Below are 17,945 nucleotides of genomic sequence, written 5' to 3'. Positions count from 1 at the left end.
AGGATATCTAAAGCCTCATGTAACCTATTGAATGCATCCTGACTTGTAATATCCGCATCGATTCTTTGTACATAACAAAAAAAAAAGAATTCGTTATTTTCCAACTTAGCTTCCAGCTCATCTAGCTGCTGCACGTTGGACACTACAGTAATATTAAATGTATTTACATTCCTTCGAAGTCCTTTCATAGGATTCATTGTTAAGGAAAGTCCATCTAACAGAGCAAGTATCTGTGCATTTCGAGCATCCTGCCTAATTAGCAGCTTTCGGCAAAGCGAACAGCAGCAAAACGGGTGGTTTTCTTCTTGCGGCTGTGTTGCAGCAGAAGCATTATCGCTGGAAACTTCCATCATTGATTCAGCTGATGTTGTCTTGAGAACATCTGCGCTGACAATCCTTGCTTGCCGGCGTGTCGCAGCAGAAAAACCACCTCCGGATGCTGCAATAACAGTTGCAGACGACGATAACCGATGTCCTGCGGAGCATTTAGCCATTCCTGGCGGTTTTGCTGCAGCAGCGACAACACCTCCAGATGCTGTCACCACCGCTGAAGACGACGTCAACTGTTGCAATCCAGCATCAACAGCATTTCCTGGCGGGCGTTCCGTAGCAACAACAACGCCACTGGAAGTTGCTTTTGGTGATGTAGACGGCAACAGTTGTCCTCCGGCGGCAACGGCAACACTCTTGGCTGTCTCCACCGTTGCAGCCGATGGAAGCCGTTGTCCTCCAGTATGAACAGCAGCAACAACACCACAAGATGCTGTCCCCACTGTTGCAGCCGACGGCAACCGTTGTCCTCTGGCGTGTACAACACTTCCTGGCGGACGTGCAGTAACAGGAACAACACCGCTGGAAGTTGCGTTTGTTGATTCAGACGGCAACCGTTGACCTCCGGCGGCAGCGACAACACTCCTAGATGCTGTCATCACCGTTGCAGCCGACGGCAGCCGTTGTCCTCCAACATGGACAGCATTTCCTGGTGGGTGTGTTGCAGCAGCAACAACGCCTTTGGATGTTGTGTTCGCCAACGCAGATGACGGCAAACGTTGTCCTACGGCAGCAGCAAAACCACCTCCAGATGCTGCAATCACTGTTGCAGACGACGACAACCGTTGTCCTCCGGTGCGTTTAACCCTTCCGGGCGGGTTTGCTGCAGCAGCGACACCTCCAGATGCTGTCACTATCGTTGAAGCCAACGGCAACCGTTGTCCTCCGGCGGCAGCGACAACACTCCTGGATGCTGTCTCCACCGTTGCAGCCGACGGAAGCCGTTGTCCTCCAGCATGAACAGCAGCTACAGCACCTCCAGATGCTGTCCCCACTGTTGCAGCCGACGGCAACCGTTGCCCTCCGGCGGCAGCGACAACACCTCTGGATGCGGTCACCATCGTTGCAGCCGACGGCAACCGTTGTCCTCTAGCGTGTACCACACTTCTTGGCGGACGTGCTGCAACAGCATCAACACCACTGGAAGTTGCGTTTGGTGATCCAGGCGGCAACCGTTGTCCTCCGGCCGCAGCGACAACACTCCTGGATGCTGGGACCACCGTTGAAGCCGATGGAAGCCGTTGTCCTTCAGCATGAACAGCAGCGACAACACCACTGGATGCTGTCCCCACCGTTGCAGCCGACGGCAACCGTTGTGCTCCGGCATGCACAACACATCCTGGCGGGCGTGACACAACAACACTATCCGGACTAGAGGATGCCATCACCAATGAAGATGATGGAATTTGCTGTCCACCGGGGCAAACAACTGTACCAGCTGGCATCATCGTCGAAGATGTATTTGGCTGCTGCATTGCAACACAAGTAACGTTTCTTGACAAACGTGCAAGTGCAGCAGCAACATCATCGGAAACGTATATGATGCAGCAGAAGATGTTGTTAGCTGATTCTCCACGGTACTAACTACTGGAAGCACTGGAACGCACGTAGGGTTTCGTACAACTTCTTCACTGCAAAACATACCAACATCATCTGGATATTCCGGACGCGCTTGCTTTGTCGGCATAGACATGATGTTGCTAGAGCAAAATAGGTACGTTTTTATTTACTTTTCACATTAACTTCCCTCTAAATATGTTTAACTTACTTTTACTCTTTTAATTGTAGAGATTTCAAAAAAGCGACGTAGAGAAAACTTTGAATAAAACGCTGACAAAATTGCTTGTTGTTCACGACATGAAAATTGAACTGTGAACGTTTACCGCTGTCAATAAAAATAAACAACTATGGCTCCGCGTTGAAATGTCACGCACACTGCTAAGCAAACCACGCATGGCTCGAAAGAACACAAACACATTGACAACTGCAAAGCGCACCGTACGTTACGGGTGGGGAGGGGGAGGGCTCGCGCGAGGGTGTAACTCATTCCTCCAAGAGTAACTGCTAACGGGGGACGGTACTCAAATCACTAAAAAAATACACTCATTTTGCCGGACGGGTATTGCGAGAATATTACGGCACTCGCTTGAGGGTTTTGAGTTCCCATCGCACGGAGAGACGAAATAGTGGTGAGTACCTTCGGCTATGGGTATAAAACCGCGTCACAGTGCTGAATCGATTACACTGTGTTCTTAGCCGTTGCCTAGAACACTTCACACGATCAATTAGCTCGTGTATTTTTGGGTGCACTACTTCAAGCGCTTGATTGACAACAACAGCGTTTAGATATCAAACGTTTGTCCGCTGCTGTCCGCTGGGAGTACGAAAAATCGCGGAAATACTTGGCCGATCCAAAACATTCGTGTATAACGCGCTGCATAGCACAAGCACGAAAATACCAACGGGTCGGCCACGCAAGACATCCGCTAGGGATGATGCTCGGATGACGCGATTGTGCAAGGCTGATCCTTTCAAGTCGGCCAGGGCAATTAGGGACGAGCTGCAACTGTCCGTAAGTGATCGGACAGTGCAGCGTCGCCTATTTGAAAACAACCTGGTCGGCCGGAGTCCCCGCAAAGTTCGGTTGCTTCGACGGTGCCACGTTCAAGCCCGGTTGCAGTTTGCTCGAGAGCACTACGACTGGGCAGGTGAAAACCTGAACAAGTGGCGAAATGTACTATGGTCGGACGAGTCCATAGTGAACTTGGTAGGTTCGGATGGGAAACGCTTTGTGCGTCGTCCAAAGAATACCGCCTACCGGCCACAGTACACTTTAAAAACCGTGAAGCACGATGGAGGCAACATAATGGTTTGGGCATGTTTCTCTTGGTACGGTGTCGGTCCTATCTTTTGGATAAAAGATATCATGGACCAACACCGATACTTAAACATCATCCAAACTGTCATGTTGCCTCATGCAGAGTGGGAGATGCCATTGAAATGGCAATTCATGCATGACAACGATCCAAAACATACCGCAAAAGCGGTTAAAAAATGGTTTGTTGATCAAAAAATTGACGTCATGAATTGGCCTGCACAATCGCCTGACCTGAATCCGATCGAGAACCTGTGGAAGATTGTTGAAGCTAAGCTTGCACCGGCAGGTTCTCGAACTAAAAACAAACTGTGGGAGCATATAGAGAATGCTTGGTACAGCATTCCGCCATCAACTTGCAAAGATTTGGTGGAATCCATGCCTAAAATAATGTGAGCTGTCATCCGGAACAATGGGCATGCTACCTAATATGAAATGCTGCCAAGTTAGCCCAGGATAAGGCTATTTTTTCATTTTCTTTAGTTTTTTAAATGACGTGCTGGCCACATTGCAAAATAAAAGCCGGAGCTGTTATTTAATAATGATAAATGGTTAAAATAATAAAATTTTCTATACTGGTCTTATTATTTTGTCACATGATTTTTGGGTTTTTTTTAACAATTCTTATCATAACTTTTTTGTTTGTTAACTTATCAACAAACTTTAAAAGCAGCCTTTAAGCCAACTTAACTTTGAGCCAATATCCGAAAAGTGCTTTCATGCAAATTTGATAAATATTGATTCACTTTAGGTAATAAAATATGATAAGTGAATAAAACATTATTAAGTGGTCTTATTGATTTGTCCGACACTGTATGTATGTAAAAGTAGCAAATATTCAGATGCCGCAAAAAAATCGTTGTTGAGGTTTTGGTGTCGCTTTTATTTGATCGGATCAGTTTTGAACAGTTTGTTCACAACATTGATAAGGTTCTCATGGCAATTCCAAAATATTTTTTGAAAATCTTTTTACATACTTTGGTTTGCATTTTCAAAACAATCGATAACACCTTAAAATAAATTTTAAAAACACTTTTTATAAATCGTTTTAAAATATTTTACTCTAAAACATTTCTAGAATATGTTATTTATACTTTTGAACGATTATTAAATGCGTTAGTTAGCACAAAAAAAAAATGTTTTTCGAAATGTATTTATAGTTATGGTGCAACCATAAATTTGTTTTTTCACAAGAAGTAGAATAAAACCGTTTTAAAAAATTTAAACAAAATCGAAGATGTGAAATAATACTCTGCACAACTCATATATTCACTGTTTTTATCTATCTTTATGGATTTTCCGCAAATCGCGAAAAATGACTGTCCATACAGTTGTGGTAGGCGCTGTACTAGCGTCTGTCGAATTTCGAGGATTCCAGTCAAATTATACCTAAGTTTCGAAAGATTTTGCTTGAAGTGATAGATTTTAGCCATTAAAGTAATTAATTGCTCTGAATACGATTGCAGATTTCAATTTTATGCCTTTCAAAATGGTTTTAAAAATTCGACCAAAAAAAAGAATTTATTTTGCATTTCACATTCTATGTGTCAAATCAGTACAAATTACTCAAAGAACTGTCAAATTTAGAAATTAGCGTATTATACGGACGTCACACGAGGGGTAAACTTATACGTAAACTGGATTTCAGCCATACAACAATCTATCCTATAATCATTTGATAGGAAGTTTACGCTCCCCCATACAAATCAAGCATAAACTTTTTGAGTTTACGCTTCGTGTGACGTCCGTATATAACGCAAGGACTGTGTAGGAACGAGGTGAAATACTAGCCAAAATCGGTTTGTCCACCTTAGATGCGATTTGACAGCAGAAAGCATTTTAAAAATAATCAAACCCGTATACGGACGTCACACGAAGCGTAAACTTTGGCGTAAACTGGATTTCAGCCATACAACCCTATAATCTTTGGACAGGAAGTTTACGCCTCGTATGACGTCCGTATTAACCTTCGTTTCTATGACCAAAAAAACACCCTCATCTTAATAACCACCTACCCGGGTAAGTCATACATTTTGTATGGGAGTTTGCATTTCTAAATGGTAAATTGATCATATCTTCTGTTTTAGTTATTGAAATAACTTCAAATTATCGGGGAAGCTACATAAAACTTTGTTCTTGCCAGTATAAATAAATGGGAATTTTCAATATTATTTTTCATGTTTTTTTTTAATTTTAGCCTTTTTAACCCCTTACTTCTATGACCACCTACCCGGGTAGGTCTTATATTTTGTATGAGAAATTATACTTATACGTGGTAAATTGTGCATAACATCTGTTTCAGTTATTGAAATGACTTCAAATTTTCAGGGAAGCTGCATAATACTTTGTCCTTGCTACTATAAAAAAAAACGTGACGCTTCAACACACTTTTTCCAAACCTTCTGCTATTGGGAGTTTAATAAGAATTCAATAGTTGAACGCTTTTTAGTTGGCATGCTTTTTAGTTGAACGCTCGATAGTTGGCTGTCAGTTCAATTAAAAACCATGCGTTTGAATGGGAAAACCGGCTTTTGAAGATTCCACAAAAATCTCATGGCTTGTCGAGAAAAATTTCACATTTTTTTTTTAGAATGGATAAACGTGACAACTAAAAAGCACATATTCCATAGTTGGCAGGGAATCGATTTTCAACCAATGAGTTTAGACTGTAGTACCACAGGCAAACCGACGTGACACTTCGAACAAAATGAGCTTCAAAAGTTGTCTCTTTATTTCAAATGAAAATTCGTTAAACACTAGCGCCATCTCTATAATGATTCGCTTACTACACTGACATACAAGAGAAACTGCTAAACCCCTTTTTTGTTTTTCTCCCCAACTTCGAACGAAGAATATTTTCTCCACTTCACACATCATTTTTATTGATTTGGAAACCCATCAAATGATTTATCTGGGTATTTTGTCCAATTATTTTCATAAAGTCTTGCCTAGCACTTCAACCGTCATTTGTAATTGAAAAAGTTGTTTCCATTTAAGTAGCCGCGAACAGAGCTTATATTGACAAAAGTGATCGCCTTCATTGCAAATGACAGTACCACGCAAACAATGAGACCCCAAATTTTGAGTGATTCAGGCCGAGGGGTATGAGGAAGCTTGAGGAAGCAAGGAGAAACGCGCTGCTATGAGAGTTCGCATTCTGTTTTACACGCGCGCTTCACTAACACCAATACAAATACCGTGCTTTGACGAGCCGTCTGTGAATGTGTGTGTGCCTTCTTTCAGCGAGCTCAACAACTTGGAACTGCTCGTCACATCGTGTTGTCTCGCTTACACTACAGCATCGAACCATCGCTCCGTATGTCCCCCCTCCTACGCGTACAAAACCACCAGTACAGCGCGACACTTTGCCGGAGATGGTTGTGCGCGTTTGGTTCTAAGTCCCGCGCACAGTGTTTTTGCGTGGATGCGCATTTCGTTCGAAGTCTCGGGCGCCGGTGTATTTTGGTAAAGTGTGAAATGAATAAACAGTGTGCACAGACGCACGTGCAGTGCGTGGATCGACAGGTAAGAATTTGCTGAACAGAGGCATCGCAGATTGTCGACAAGTTTCCCGCAGCCTGGCTCGACCCGGTACTTTACACTATGACGCCATTCGTGAGTATGATAGATTGTGAATGTGTTGTGAAAGTGTACTTTATGTTTCAATAAAGTGTTTAATGTAACCAAAAATGACCGTGTTTGTGTTTGTTGTTAGAATAAGTGCGTATTTGCGATCGTGGTAATGTATGAAAGAAAGCGAAAAACAACAAGCTTTTGATGTGTTGGTAGCATGGCTCGAAAGAACACAAACACACCGTGCTGCAGAGCGCACCGTGCGTTGCGGGTGGGGTGGGGGAGGGCTCGCGTGAGTGGGTAACTCATTGGTCGAAGGGACACTGTATTTCGACAGCGTCACTCAAATCACTCAAAAAATACACTCATTTTGCCGGACGGGACTGCTAACGGAGGGCGGTACTCAAATCACTCAAAAAATACACTCTTGCCGGACGGGTACTTTCGTGTGGGATAGTTTTGTAACGTAAGTGTCACGTCGGTTTGTCGGTGGTAGTACTACTAGGGTTGTTATTATTATTATTACTAACTAGTCAATTTACTTTTATGAGTTCTTTTCAACATCAAAATCTAAGAACAACTGTATTGCTAGAAATAACATATGTTTTTTATAGTTTTTTTTCTATTTCTTATAATGTGGTATACAGGGTTTCACACTTTATCTCAAGACCGCGGGACACCTTCCCGAATCTGTCTTAGCCAATGCCAAGACTGCGGTATGATGCTTGAAAACGTTGATGATACCTGAATTCATCGGATGCAATGCTGTATCTGCGGCACATTTTTCGAAACACACTGGTCCGCGCCGAGGACATGCGGTCGAATATTTTCTTACACGGATAGCCTTTGTGTACATCAGTGTACTGAAAATAGTGAATTATTTTTTTCGTGTTTTTACCAGAAAAGATTATTTAAACAGTTCAAACGACTTTCTTAACACTTGTAAATATTTTAATTAAACAAATATGCATTCACTCATTTTATTAAATAGCCTTTTTTTTGCTAAAAAAAACAAAAAGGATAATTGAGTGTTTCTAATAGACTGGTGTACACAAAGGTTATCCGTGTAAAAAAATATTCGACCGCATGTCCTCGGCGCGGACCAGTGTGTTTCGAGAAATGTGCCGCAGATTCAGCATTGCATCCGATGAATTCAGGTATCATCAACGTTTTCAGGTATCATCAACGATTTCAAGCATCATACCGCAATCTTGGCTTTGGCTAAGACAGATTCGGGAAGGGGTCCCGCGGTCTTGAGATAAAGTGTGAAACCCTGTAAATCTTTTCATATGTGAATTGTTACTAATGGACTGAAATATATTTTGCATACTCAAACACTGTCGTACCTCAAATCTATTAAGTGAAGCAGTGTGTTGTAGCTTTATCAAAAAATTTAACTTCATTAACTAAAACCAGAAAGGTTATTTTAAAAAATGTATGACCTACCCGGGTAGGTGGTCATAGAAGTAAGGGGTAGAAAAAGTTAAAATAAAAAAAATATATGAAAAATAATTTTGAAAATTCCTATTTTTTATACTGGCAAGAACAAAGTTTTATGCAGCTTTCCTGAAAATTTGAACTTATTTCAATAACTATAACAGAAGATATGATCAATTTACCATCCAGAAATGCAAACTCCCATACAAAATGTATGATCTTCCCGGGTAGGTGGTCCTAGAAGTAAGGGATACAAAATTAAAAAAATGTTAAAAAATATTATTTATTATTTTTTTTAATTCTGATTTTTTTTACTGGAAGGAAACATATTTTTCGAGGCATTCCTAAATTTTCAAGTCAATATATGAATTCTATCAAAAGATATTAATAATTTAAAACGCAAAACATACCCGGGTAGGTGGTTATAGAAATGAAGGTTAAAAATATAAATTTACTAGAGGCATACAGTCTGTTCCCCAGATACGCAGTTTGTGCGTTCCCGAGGAATCCGCGTAACTCGAATATCCGCGTATGTCGAATTTTGAGATTTTCAGTCAAATGACATTTGATAACTCGATTTTTTTTTATTCAATTTAGTATTTATATACACTTAATCATTTATTAGATACGATTCGTGCAAATCATTCTGATATTTATGGCTTTTAAGTGATTTAAATTTAACAGCAAAAATGAATTTTATCTACATTGGACAATTCTTGAAGCAAATTGCACTGATTTGACAGTTGATGAGTCTCTGATTTGAAAATCTCGAAATTCTACTTACGCGGATATTCGAGTTACGCGGATTCCTCGGGAACGCACAAACCGCGTAACTCGGGAACAGACTGTATCTCCGAATCCGCGTAAGTCGAGAACTGCGTAACTCGGGAACAGACTGTACATACTTTTCCAGTAAAATGTATGATCTAGTTCACAATTTTCTTGTGATTTCAAGCACGATTTATCGTTACAATTAATATTAAAATTCAAATCGAAAAGGGCTTTCAGATGTCAAACTGCTGTAACGAACTTTTGCATACTTATCAAATCGTTCTACATTATTTGACCTCGTTCCTGCACAGTCCTTGGTATAGCGAAATCGCGTATAACGAGTGTGACGTACATCGGGGAATACCTGCGTATACAAAAGATAAAATCGATATCAAATTAAGAAAAATACTTACCATCCATTTGAATTTCAAACCAAACATTGCAATAACGAAGAAACCCGTCCATACAATTGGGCAGGCTATGAGCGCAATCCAGAAAATTTGTTTTTCAGCATAATTTAAGTTGGATGAGCTTTGACCCTTTGTCTCAAAAATCCAATTTGATACACCTTTGTCATCTACATAGTTCCACCAACGCAGCCCAACGAGTAGGCGACCAGTTATGTTTTTCACTGTCCAAAAATCGGCCGATAGCATCAACACAACAAATACAAAGCTAAATATAAAACTGTCGCTAAACCAACCACATAATAAATATGAAATAATAGCAGCCATTCGGAATAGAACATGAAACAGAGTCACGTATGGATGTCTGAAAAAAGGAAACATGTTACCTGCAATATTGTTATCAGAAACATCCTAAACAACGGAGAATGGACTTACAAAAGCTGATTTGAAACTTTGTTTTCCTGATGAATATCTTCTTGATCGAACATCTCGGCATTTTCCAACAAAGGGGCCTGACATGAAAAAAAAAAAAACTATAAAACCAAAAACTAAATGAAACTATATTTATACATACTTTTACAGAGGCCATAGGTGTTGAACATGTGTCCTGATATGGAACAAGGCAATGTTGTTGTTAGTATGGTTTAGAGAGGCTTTGGCTCCTGCGGAGTTCTTTCGCCTCAAGGAACAAGGCAACCTAACTATTCTATATTAACATGATTATTTATGGACACGTTACACAAAGCGTAAACACAAAAAAATGAAGAAAGTTAGACGGCGCTCTGACACCAATCGAACACGACTTCCAACTCGACCACCCATAAATAAATCCATCGTTAAACGGACGTCACACGAGGCGTAACCGTCCATATAGACATACAGCGACAACGTCGCGCGCGGAGACGTCACGCGAGATAAAAAGTAGCTTAATTTTGCAAACAGAGCTACTCTTCTCGCGCGACATTTTTGCTTCATCCGAAATAATCGAATTATCTACTTTGTTTACAAGCCATATTGATGCCAAACGCAAATAAATAGTTTTGAACACATTTTAACTTATTTTTGTGTATTTTCAAATAAAAAACAAGTTAGTTGACTGAGTTAAATGAGATACTTTGATCTACACCGAGTGAAATTTTGAGCTATTTTTCGTCGCGCGCGACGTTGTCGCTCTATGTCTATTTGGACGGTAAACTCAAAAAGTTTACGCTTGATTTGTATCAAGGTGGATTTAAAATTATCAGATGGTGGACTCTCAAGGTGGAATATAGAGGAGGTGTCTTCTTAGCGTTTGGCATGTTGCCATTTTGAGATTCAGTTTGACAACAGCCGTCGATATTTGTTTACAGGCAGCAGGCGGAATATCACGTTGAAAATGCCGATTTATTAAGTGTGGATGCAAAATATATGTTTTTAGTGCTATACAAATATTAATTTAATGGAAACCATTCATTTATCATACCCGTATACCACCCAAGCAAAATTATTCGGGGATAATGAACATAAACTCATGCCATCTCTTTCTATTCATCAGCTCTACTCTCTCACACGCATCGATGAACTTTTAGGCATCTCTTTGTTCATTGTGCTATATTTGAAGGGTTTAAAACTGATAGATAACGATTCATGTTCATGAACTAGTAATGGTCAAATGGTAATGGTGTAATGTTTGCACCATGTTCGACATGAGTTCAATTCCATTTTTATTGTTTTCATTGATAATTTAAAGTTTTGATTTCTTTTTAAAACATGCAGCTCCAGTAACTTCAGACCCCTTTACTAATTGTTAGAAATGAGTGTTTAATAGTCAATCTATTATTTTTATTGTTTTATTTATTTCTTTTAATTCATTTAGTATCAGTACCCCTTCATACAACAAAACAAGCAAATAGCACGATCATGAATAATAATATGGTGGCGCAACTGGCAAAGTGATTCAAAGTAGAATTAGCGATGTGGTTGGTAGCATCAAGGATGAAGCATGAGCATGAATTGGTATATGAGGGAAGGGAATGAATCCGAATGTTCATTTCTATTTTTAGCTCTTTTTTGCAAGGGTTCATCCTTCACGTGTGTTCACTATCCCCGAAAATGATCTGTATTTCGCTGGTCTTTTCGGGGATAATTCGTTAACGAATTATCCCCGAAAAGACCAGCGAAAACCAGCGTGGTCGGGAGCTTGGGCAGCAACATTCGTCGCATTTGACAACTCGATCCTGGTTTTGTGCTTTTTTCTAAAGCCTTGATGGCCGAATGTTCTGTATGACGACACCTCCTTTCTACCCACTTTGGTGGACTCTAGTGCATTTTGACAATTCGTCACTTGACGTAAGGTCCCCAGGATTCAAACTTTGTTTACATTTATTAAATTTGTTCATATCATTTATCTACCCCATTTTTTCGATTAAACATTCTTTTAAAATATATTTTGGACTTTGCGAGTTCTTATTTTACATTAAAACATACATTAAAGTGTGTTATTTTGTGTTATTCCCCGAATTTATTCTATATTTCATTATGTTTTCGCCATTTTTGATAGTAAAAACTAAGAAACCATTTTTATTTCCAATTTTCATATTATTTCCTCTTTATCTACGAGCCACATAGACAATTTACTTGAGATTAGAACTCTTACTCACATGATTTTAAATTTCGTGCATTAAAAAATCATCAAATCTTTTGTTAATATATCTCATTTTTTCGATAAAACTAATAGACACACAAAAATGCACATAATAAGAAAGAAATATGTTCTATTAGCTTTGTGTGCGGAAACCCATTGTTAACGGTTCTAAAATGACGTAAAGTCCCTCAACTATGGCGACCCCCCAAAGGCCCTTATACACCATCTGATATTTTTAATCCACCTTGATCCACCTTGGTTGTATGCAAGGTGGAATATAGAGGAGGTGTCTTCTTAGCGTTTGGCATGTTGCCATTTTGAGATTCAGTTTGACAACAGCCGTCGATATTTGTTTACAGGCAGCAGCCGCAATATCACGTTGAAAATGCCGATTTATAAAGTGTGCATGCAAAATACAAGTTTGTTGTGCTATACAAATATTTATTAAACGAAAACAATTCATTTATAATACCCGTAAACCAGCAACATTCGTCCCATTTGACAACTGCCGTCGATCCTGGTTTTGTGCTTTTTTCTAAAGCCTTGATGGCCAAATGTTCTGTATGACGACACCTCCTTTCTAACCACTTTGGTTGTATGGCTGAAATCCAGTTTACACCAAGGTTTACGCATCGTGTGACGTCCGTGTGAAACCCAGTTTACGCCAAAGTTTACGCATCGTGTGACGTCCGTATTAGACCCAGTAGAACAAACAAAACAGACAACACAAGGATTTAGGAACAAGGTCAAGTAACCGTTCTAATAGACATAGAGCAACAACGTTGAGTGCGACGAAAAATAGCTCAAAATATCACTCCTTATAGATCAAAGTAGCTCATTAAACCACCGGATAGTTGGCAACCGGATACCCGGGTGTTTTTTAGCTTTAAACTGAAATAACTTTTGATTCACTACTTATTGACCTGAAATTTTCCGTATTCTGCCTACTTTTAATTTCTGATTTTTTGGTGAATGAGTTGTATTTGAAAACAGTCTGTAAGTATTTTATTTTGATTTTTTTAACTTTATCACGTAAGTTGGTAACCAGCATACCCGGGTATTCCATACATTTTGACGTTTCTCTTCTTCCTCTTTTCATATTGTGCTTATTTGCCAGTCAAATTCAAGCGATTTCAAATTTCAATTTGACTGTTAAATTTATCATAAAATGTAAAAAACTTCATGAATTATTCAAATAAAAGAGAATATATGGTCGAGATTACTTGCTTACAGCATTAAAATATAGAAAGCATTGTTTACCTATGAAAACCGTAAATTTTTTGCTTCAAAACGTGTGGAATACCCGGGTATGTCGGTTGCCAACTTAGGCTGGAAATAGACGAACCGAGATCATTGCGGTACCGCGAAAATCGCGTATGACTTGAGCTGTCAATTATGTTATAAAATCTGACAGATAGGCGAGATAATCGCGGTTCGTGTATGGAACCATCCGAGATCTGGTGACGATTGAATGTGCCAAGAAGAAATATTTTTCTATCAATTTGCGAATCAAATTATTTATTTCACATAGTTTGTGCAAAATAAAATACAAAACTCATTTCTCGACACGAGTTTTCACACAAATCCGCCAGAAAAAGTAAAAATAATCGGTTCGCGCTACCGCGAAAATCCCAGCAATACCGAAGTTGGGTATCTCTGCGAAACAGCAGGCGCGATTGGAGGCGCGGAAGATTTGACAGCTCTACTGTTATACAACTGTTATAAACAATGCGCGAATTTCGCGGTACCGCGACGATCTCGGTTCGTCTATTTCCAGCCTTACGTATGTTAATCTGGTTGCCAACTCTACGGTTAACCGTCCAAATAGACATAGAGCGACAACGTGGCGCGCGACGAAAAATAGCTCAAAATTTTACTCTGTGTAGATCAAAGTAGCTCATTTGACTCAGTCAACCAACTTGTTTTTTATTTGAAAACACACAAATATAGGTTAAAATGTGTTCAAATCTATTTTTTGCGTGTGGCATTAATCTGGCTTGTTAAAAAACTAGATAATTCGATTAATTAGGATAAAGCAAAAATGTCGCGCGCGAAGAGTAGCTATGTTTGCAAAATTGAGCTACTTTTTGCCGCGCTCGACGTCGTCGCGCGCGACGTTGTTTTCTATTTGGACGGTAAGGTATTGCTACATGAATCGAAATTTCAAAAAGTTTTCTGTCAAAAGGGGGGGGGGGCAGGCGTAAACTTTACCGTTCAATTAGACATAGAGCGACAACTTCGCGCGCGACGAAAAACAGCTCAAAATTTCACTCCGTGTAGACCAAAGTAGCTGATTAGACTCAGGCAAACAACTTGTTTTATATTTGAAAACTCACAAAACCAGATTTAAATATGTTCAAAATAATTTTTTTGCGTTCGGCATTAATCTTGCTTATAAAAAAACTAGATAATTCGATTATTTCGGATAAATCAAAAATGTCGCGCGAGACAAGTCGCTCTGTTTGCAAAATTGAGCTACTTTTTGTCGTGCGCGACGTTGTCGCTGTATGTTTATTTGAACCAAAGTGGGTTCATTATACAGGTGGGCTCAAGGTGGATTAAAAATATCAGGTGGTGGATAAGGGCCTTTGGGGGGTCGCCATAGTTGAGGGACTTTACGTCATTTTAGAACCGTTAACCATTGGTTTCCGCACACAAAGCTTAGCAAATAGAACAGATTTCTTTGTTATTATGTGCATTTACGTGTGTCTATTGGTTTTATCGAAAAAATGAGACATATTAACAAAAGATTTGATGATTTGTTTATGCACGAAATTTAAAATCATGTGAGTAAGAGTTCTAATCTCACGTAAATTGTCCATGCGGCTCGTAGATAATGAGGAATTAATGTGAAAATTGAAAAAATAATGCTTTCTTAATTTTTATCATCAAAAATGTCGAAAACACAATGAATTATAGAATAAATTCACGAAATAACACAAAATAACACACTTTAATCCATGTTTTAATGTTAAATAAGAACTCGCGAAGTCCAAAATATATTTTTAAAGAATGTTTAATCAAAAAATGGGGTAGATAAATTATATGATCAAATTTAATAAATGTAAACAAAGTTTGAATCCTGGGGACCTTACGTCAAGTGACGAATTGTCAAAATGCACTAGAGTCCACCACCTGATATTTTTAATCCACATTGGGTGGGCTTATCCCGAACAATTTGACAGCCGTGCTGTAGAAAAATGAAAACGAAATTACAGGAGGGGATTCGATCATTTGTTAATGTATGCGTGTGAATTCCAATGGCTGTTTTGGTTGATGTGTCGTAGTGTAGGTGAAAAACTACGTATCACAATCGAATCCCCTCCTGTCATTCGTTCGTCCAATATGGCCTTCCCGCCAAACCTATAAGCCCACCTAGTCCCTATACCCACTTTGATTTGAACGGTGACAGAAAACGTCGGACGTGCGATTTCGTCGTCCGACGTTATCTGTCAAATCTCATATAAAAATTTGACAGGCCGTCCAATAAAATCAAGGTGTTTTTATTAAGGAGGTGAATTGTAAGCGCCGGGCGCCATCATAGAGTATTGTTATGTCAAATCACAAACAATTTTCTGTACCCCCCTCGAGCCCTCCCCAATTTTAATACCAGAGCCCACAGTATTGCTATCCCAAATCCCACAAATCCACTAAACGACCACAAAACTGCTTTTAAACGACTCAAGTTCTCTACCTAAACGGAATATAGAAAGATTTCGTTTAGCAGACGGCAAACGACTCATGCATTCTAAAAATAGCGAAAAAGCTGGTGGCGCTCTTTATTGGTGGGATACCCCAACCAGTTGAGCTTCATCGCTTGGAGGAGAGCTTTCTCATTTCCTCTGTACTGTTGTATGGTTTCGCATTGAAGTTATGCATCGCTAGAACTAGAACGGCGATACGATTGTTTAAATACTAAACTCCAACGAAAACCACCAGCACTGAAGCAAGTGAGATTTGAGTAATGGTCGTTGGTGTTGATACCCACGTATCTGACCACACAACCATTCATATAGATTTTTGCTCAGAAAGTTAGAAGGCTACATAGGTCATGATAAGATGAAACTTGTCGAAACACATTGCAAGAAAAGGATAGCAATATAATAATCAGTTTTAATACGCCATCTATTGAACAAACCAATGAAGCTGTGGAGCTTTCTTTTTTTTTTCTCTATGGATATTCAATTTTCCAGTCGTTTAAGCTTAATCTGTTAATCGTTTAAGCGCTTGGGATGTCAAGTCGTGAAATGTCAATTTGCTCTGAAGCACTTCAACTCCTAATATCCATACACCAAGCTAAACGGCCTCTCAAATTTTTATATGGGATTTGACAGATAACGTCGGACGTGCAATTTCATAACGTCGGACGATAACGTCGGACGTGCAATTTCATCGTCCGACGTTATCTGTCAAATCCCATACAAAAATTTGACAGGCCGTCCGATAAAATCGCATGCGAAAAAGCGTTGCCACCGCCCTTACCGTAGCAATAGACGATGCGCAATCTCAGATTGCTTTTATCTTATATCTTTTATTTTAATTTATCCGTCAAACGGGTCGGTTTGATATATTTTTCTGTCAAAAAAAAAAAATTATATATCTCGGACATATAATCTTGAAAATTTATGCGCAATCTTGGCGCAATCTGAAATTGTATGGAAATGACGTTTATAGCTCAGAGTTGGCTAAGCGAAATGACATATGTTTTGATAAAACGAATATATGCGCAATCTGAGACTGCGCATCGTGTATTAATACGGTTAGGCCCGTGTCTGTGCTCCATCGGATGCGATTTTATTGGAAGGCCTGTCAAAATTTTATATTAGATTTGACAGATAACGTCGGACGTGCGATTTCGTCGTACGACGGAATCAAAAATTTTTGATTTCGTCGGACGCCGCACCCGATTTTATCTGTCAAACTAAATGTGTGGTGTTTGGCAGGAACAAGCTCAACTTAATTTTTCATAATCGTTATATTATTAAAATCATCCAAATAATCGCAATATTAGGCTGGAAATAGACGAACCGAGATCGCTCGACTGTCAAACCCTTGTACAAACTGTCAACTTTTCTGAACTGTCATATCCATACAATTTTCAGCAGGCGGAATTCCGTGGCCGCGAAATTCTGGTCCGTGTATTTTCGGCCTAACCGTATTAACACACGATGCGCAATCTCAGATTGGTCATATATTCGTTTTATCAAAAAAAAAGTCATTTTGCGTAGTCAACCCTAAGCTGTAAACGTCATTTCCATACAATTCGAGCGTTTCTACATACACCGAGAATGCATCTGAGAAAATAACTGACGGCATGCTTTGACAGCGACTGACAGCATTTTCGGTGAGAGAATTCTCCTCGGCATGCAAAGAACGATGGAGCTGATAAAAATATTTTATTAAAATAAAATTAAATAAAATAAATGAGAAAAATGATATATTTGTCGGTTAAAAAAAATATATATCTCGGACATATAATCTTGAAAATTTATGTGCAATCCTGGCGCAATCTGGAAGAGCGTTTCTACATACACCGAGACTGCAGCTGAGAGATGGCTGTAAGAGAATTGACAACCGGTTTTTCACGCTGGTGTGTGTAGAAGCTCTGAAAAGCGCCGAGATGAGACTTTTAAAATGATGTTCAAAAAAACCATTTTAATCGCTAAAATGAAGTCAAAAACGTTTCTTTTACTGTTTAATAATATTTCTACGATTATTAGACGGCAAAAATGCAAACTATAATTGATCGATCGCTATAAACTGCCAATTCAATTTTTCTCAGCTCCATCATTCTTTGCATGCCGAGGAGAATTCTCTCACCGAAAATGCTGTCTGTCGCTGTCAAAGCATGCTGTCAGTTATTTTCTCAGCTGCATTCTCGGTGTATGTAGAAACGCTCTGTAGTGTTGGTGTAGGGAATGGGTACGGC

General features: G+C 39.4%; 1 protein-coding gene across 4 annotated transcripts in view; it reads right to left on the bottom strand.

Annotated features, from left to right (window-relative positions):
- LOC120906008 (uncharacterized Golgi apparatus membrane protein-like protein CG5021) overlaps positions 1-10,220 on the bottom strand; it is a 27,411-nt gene extending 17,191 nt beyond the window's left edge. The window contains exons 1-5 of one of the 4 annotated variants that reach the window (XM_040317399.1): positions 9,968-10,219; positions 9,829-9,905; positions 9,400-9,757; positions 8,398-8,452; positions 8,295-8,344 (exon numbers count right to left, since the gene is read on the bottom strand). In XM_040317399.1, the coding sequence (XP_040173333.1) occupies positions 8,310-8,344; positions 8,398-8,452; positions 9,400-9,757; positions 9,829-9,905; positions 9,968-9,982 (540 nt within the window). In that variant the 5' untranslated portion in view covers positions 9,983-10,219 and the 3' untranslated portion in view covers positions 8,295-8,309. Of the gene's footprint in view, positions 1-8,294; positions 8,345-8,397; positions 8,453-9,399; positions 9,758-9,828; positions 9,906-9,967 lie in introns of those variants that run through there. The other 3 variants (XM_040317398.1, XM_040317400.1, XM_040317397.1) reach the window with 3 other exon arrangements.
- Positions 10,221-17,945: the final 7,725 nt, after the last annotated feature.

The sequence above is a fragment of the Anopheles arabiensis genome, chromosome X (genome assembly GCF_016920715.1).
Source record: "Anopheles arabiensis isolate DONGOLA chromosome X, AaraD3, whole genome shotgun sequence".
In the NCBI taxonomy this organism is placed as follows: domain Eukaryota; kingdom Metazoa; phylum Arthropoda; class Insecta; order Diptera; family Culicidae; genus Anopheles; species Anopheles arabiensis.
This window is presented reverse-complemented; position numbering and strand designations above follow the sequence as displayed.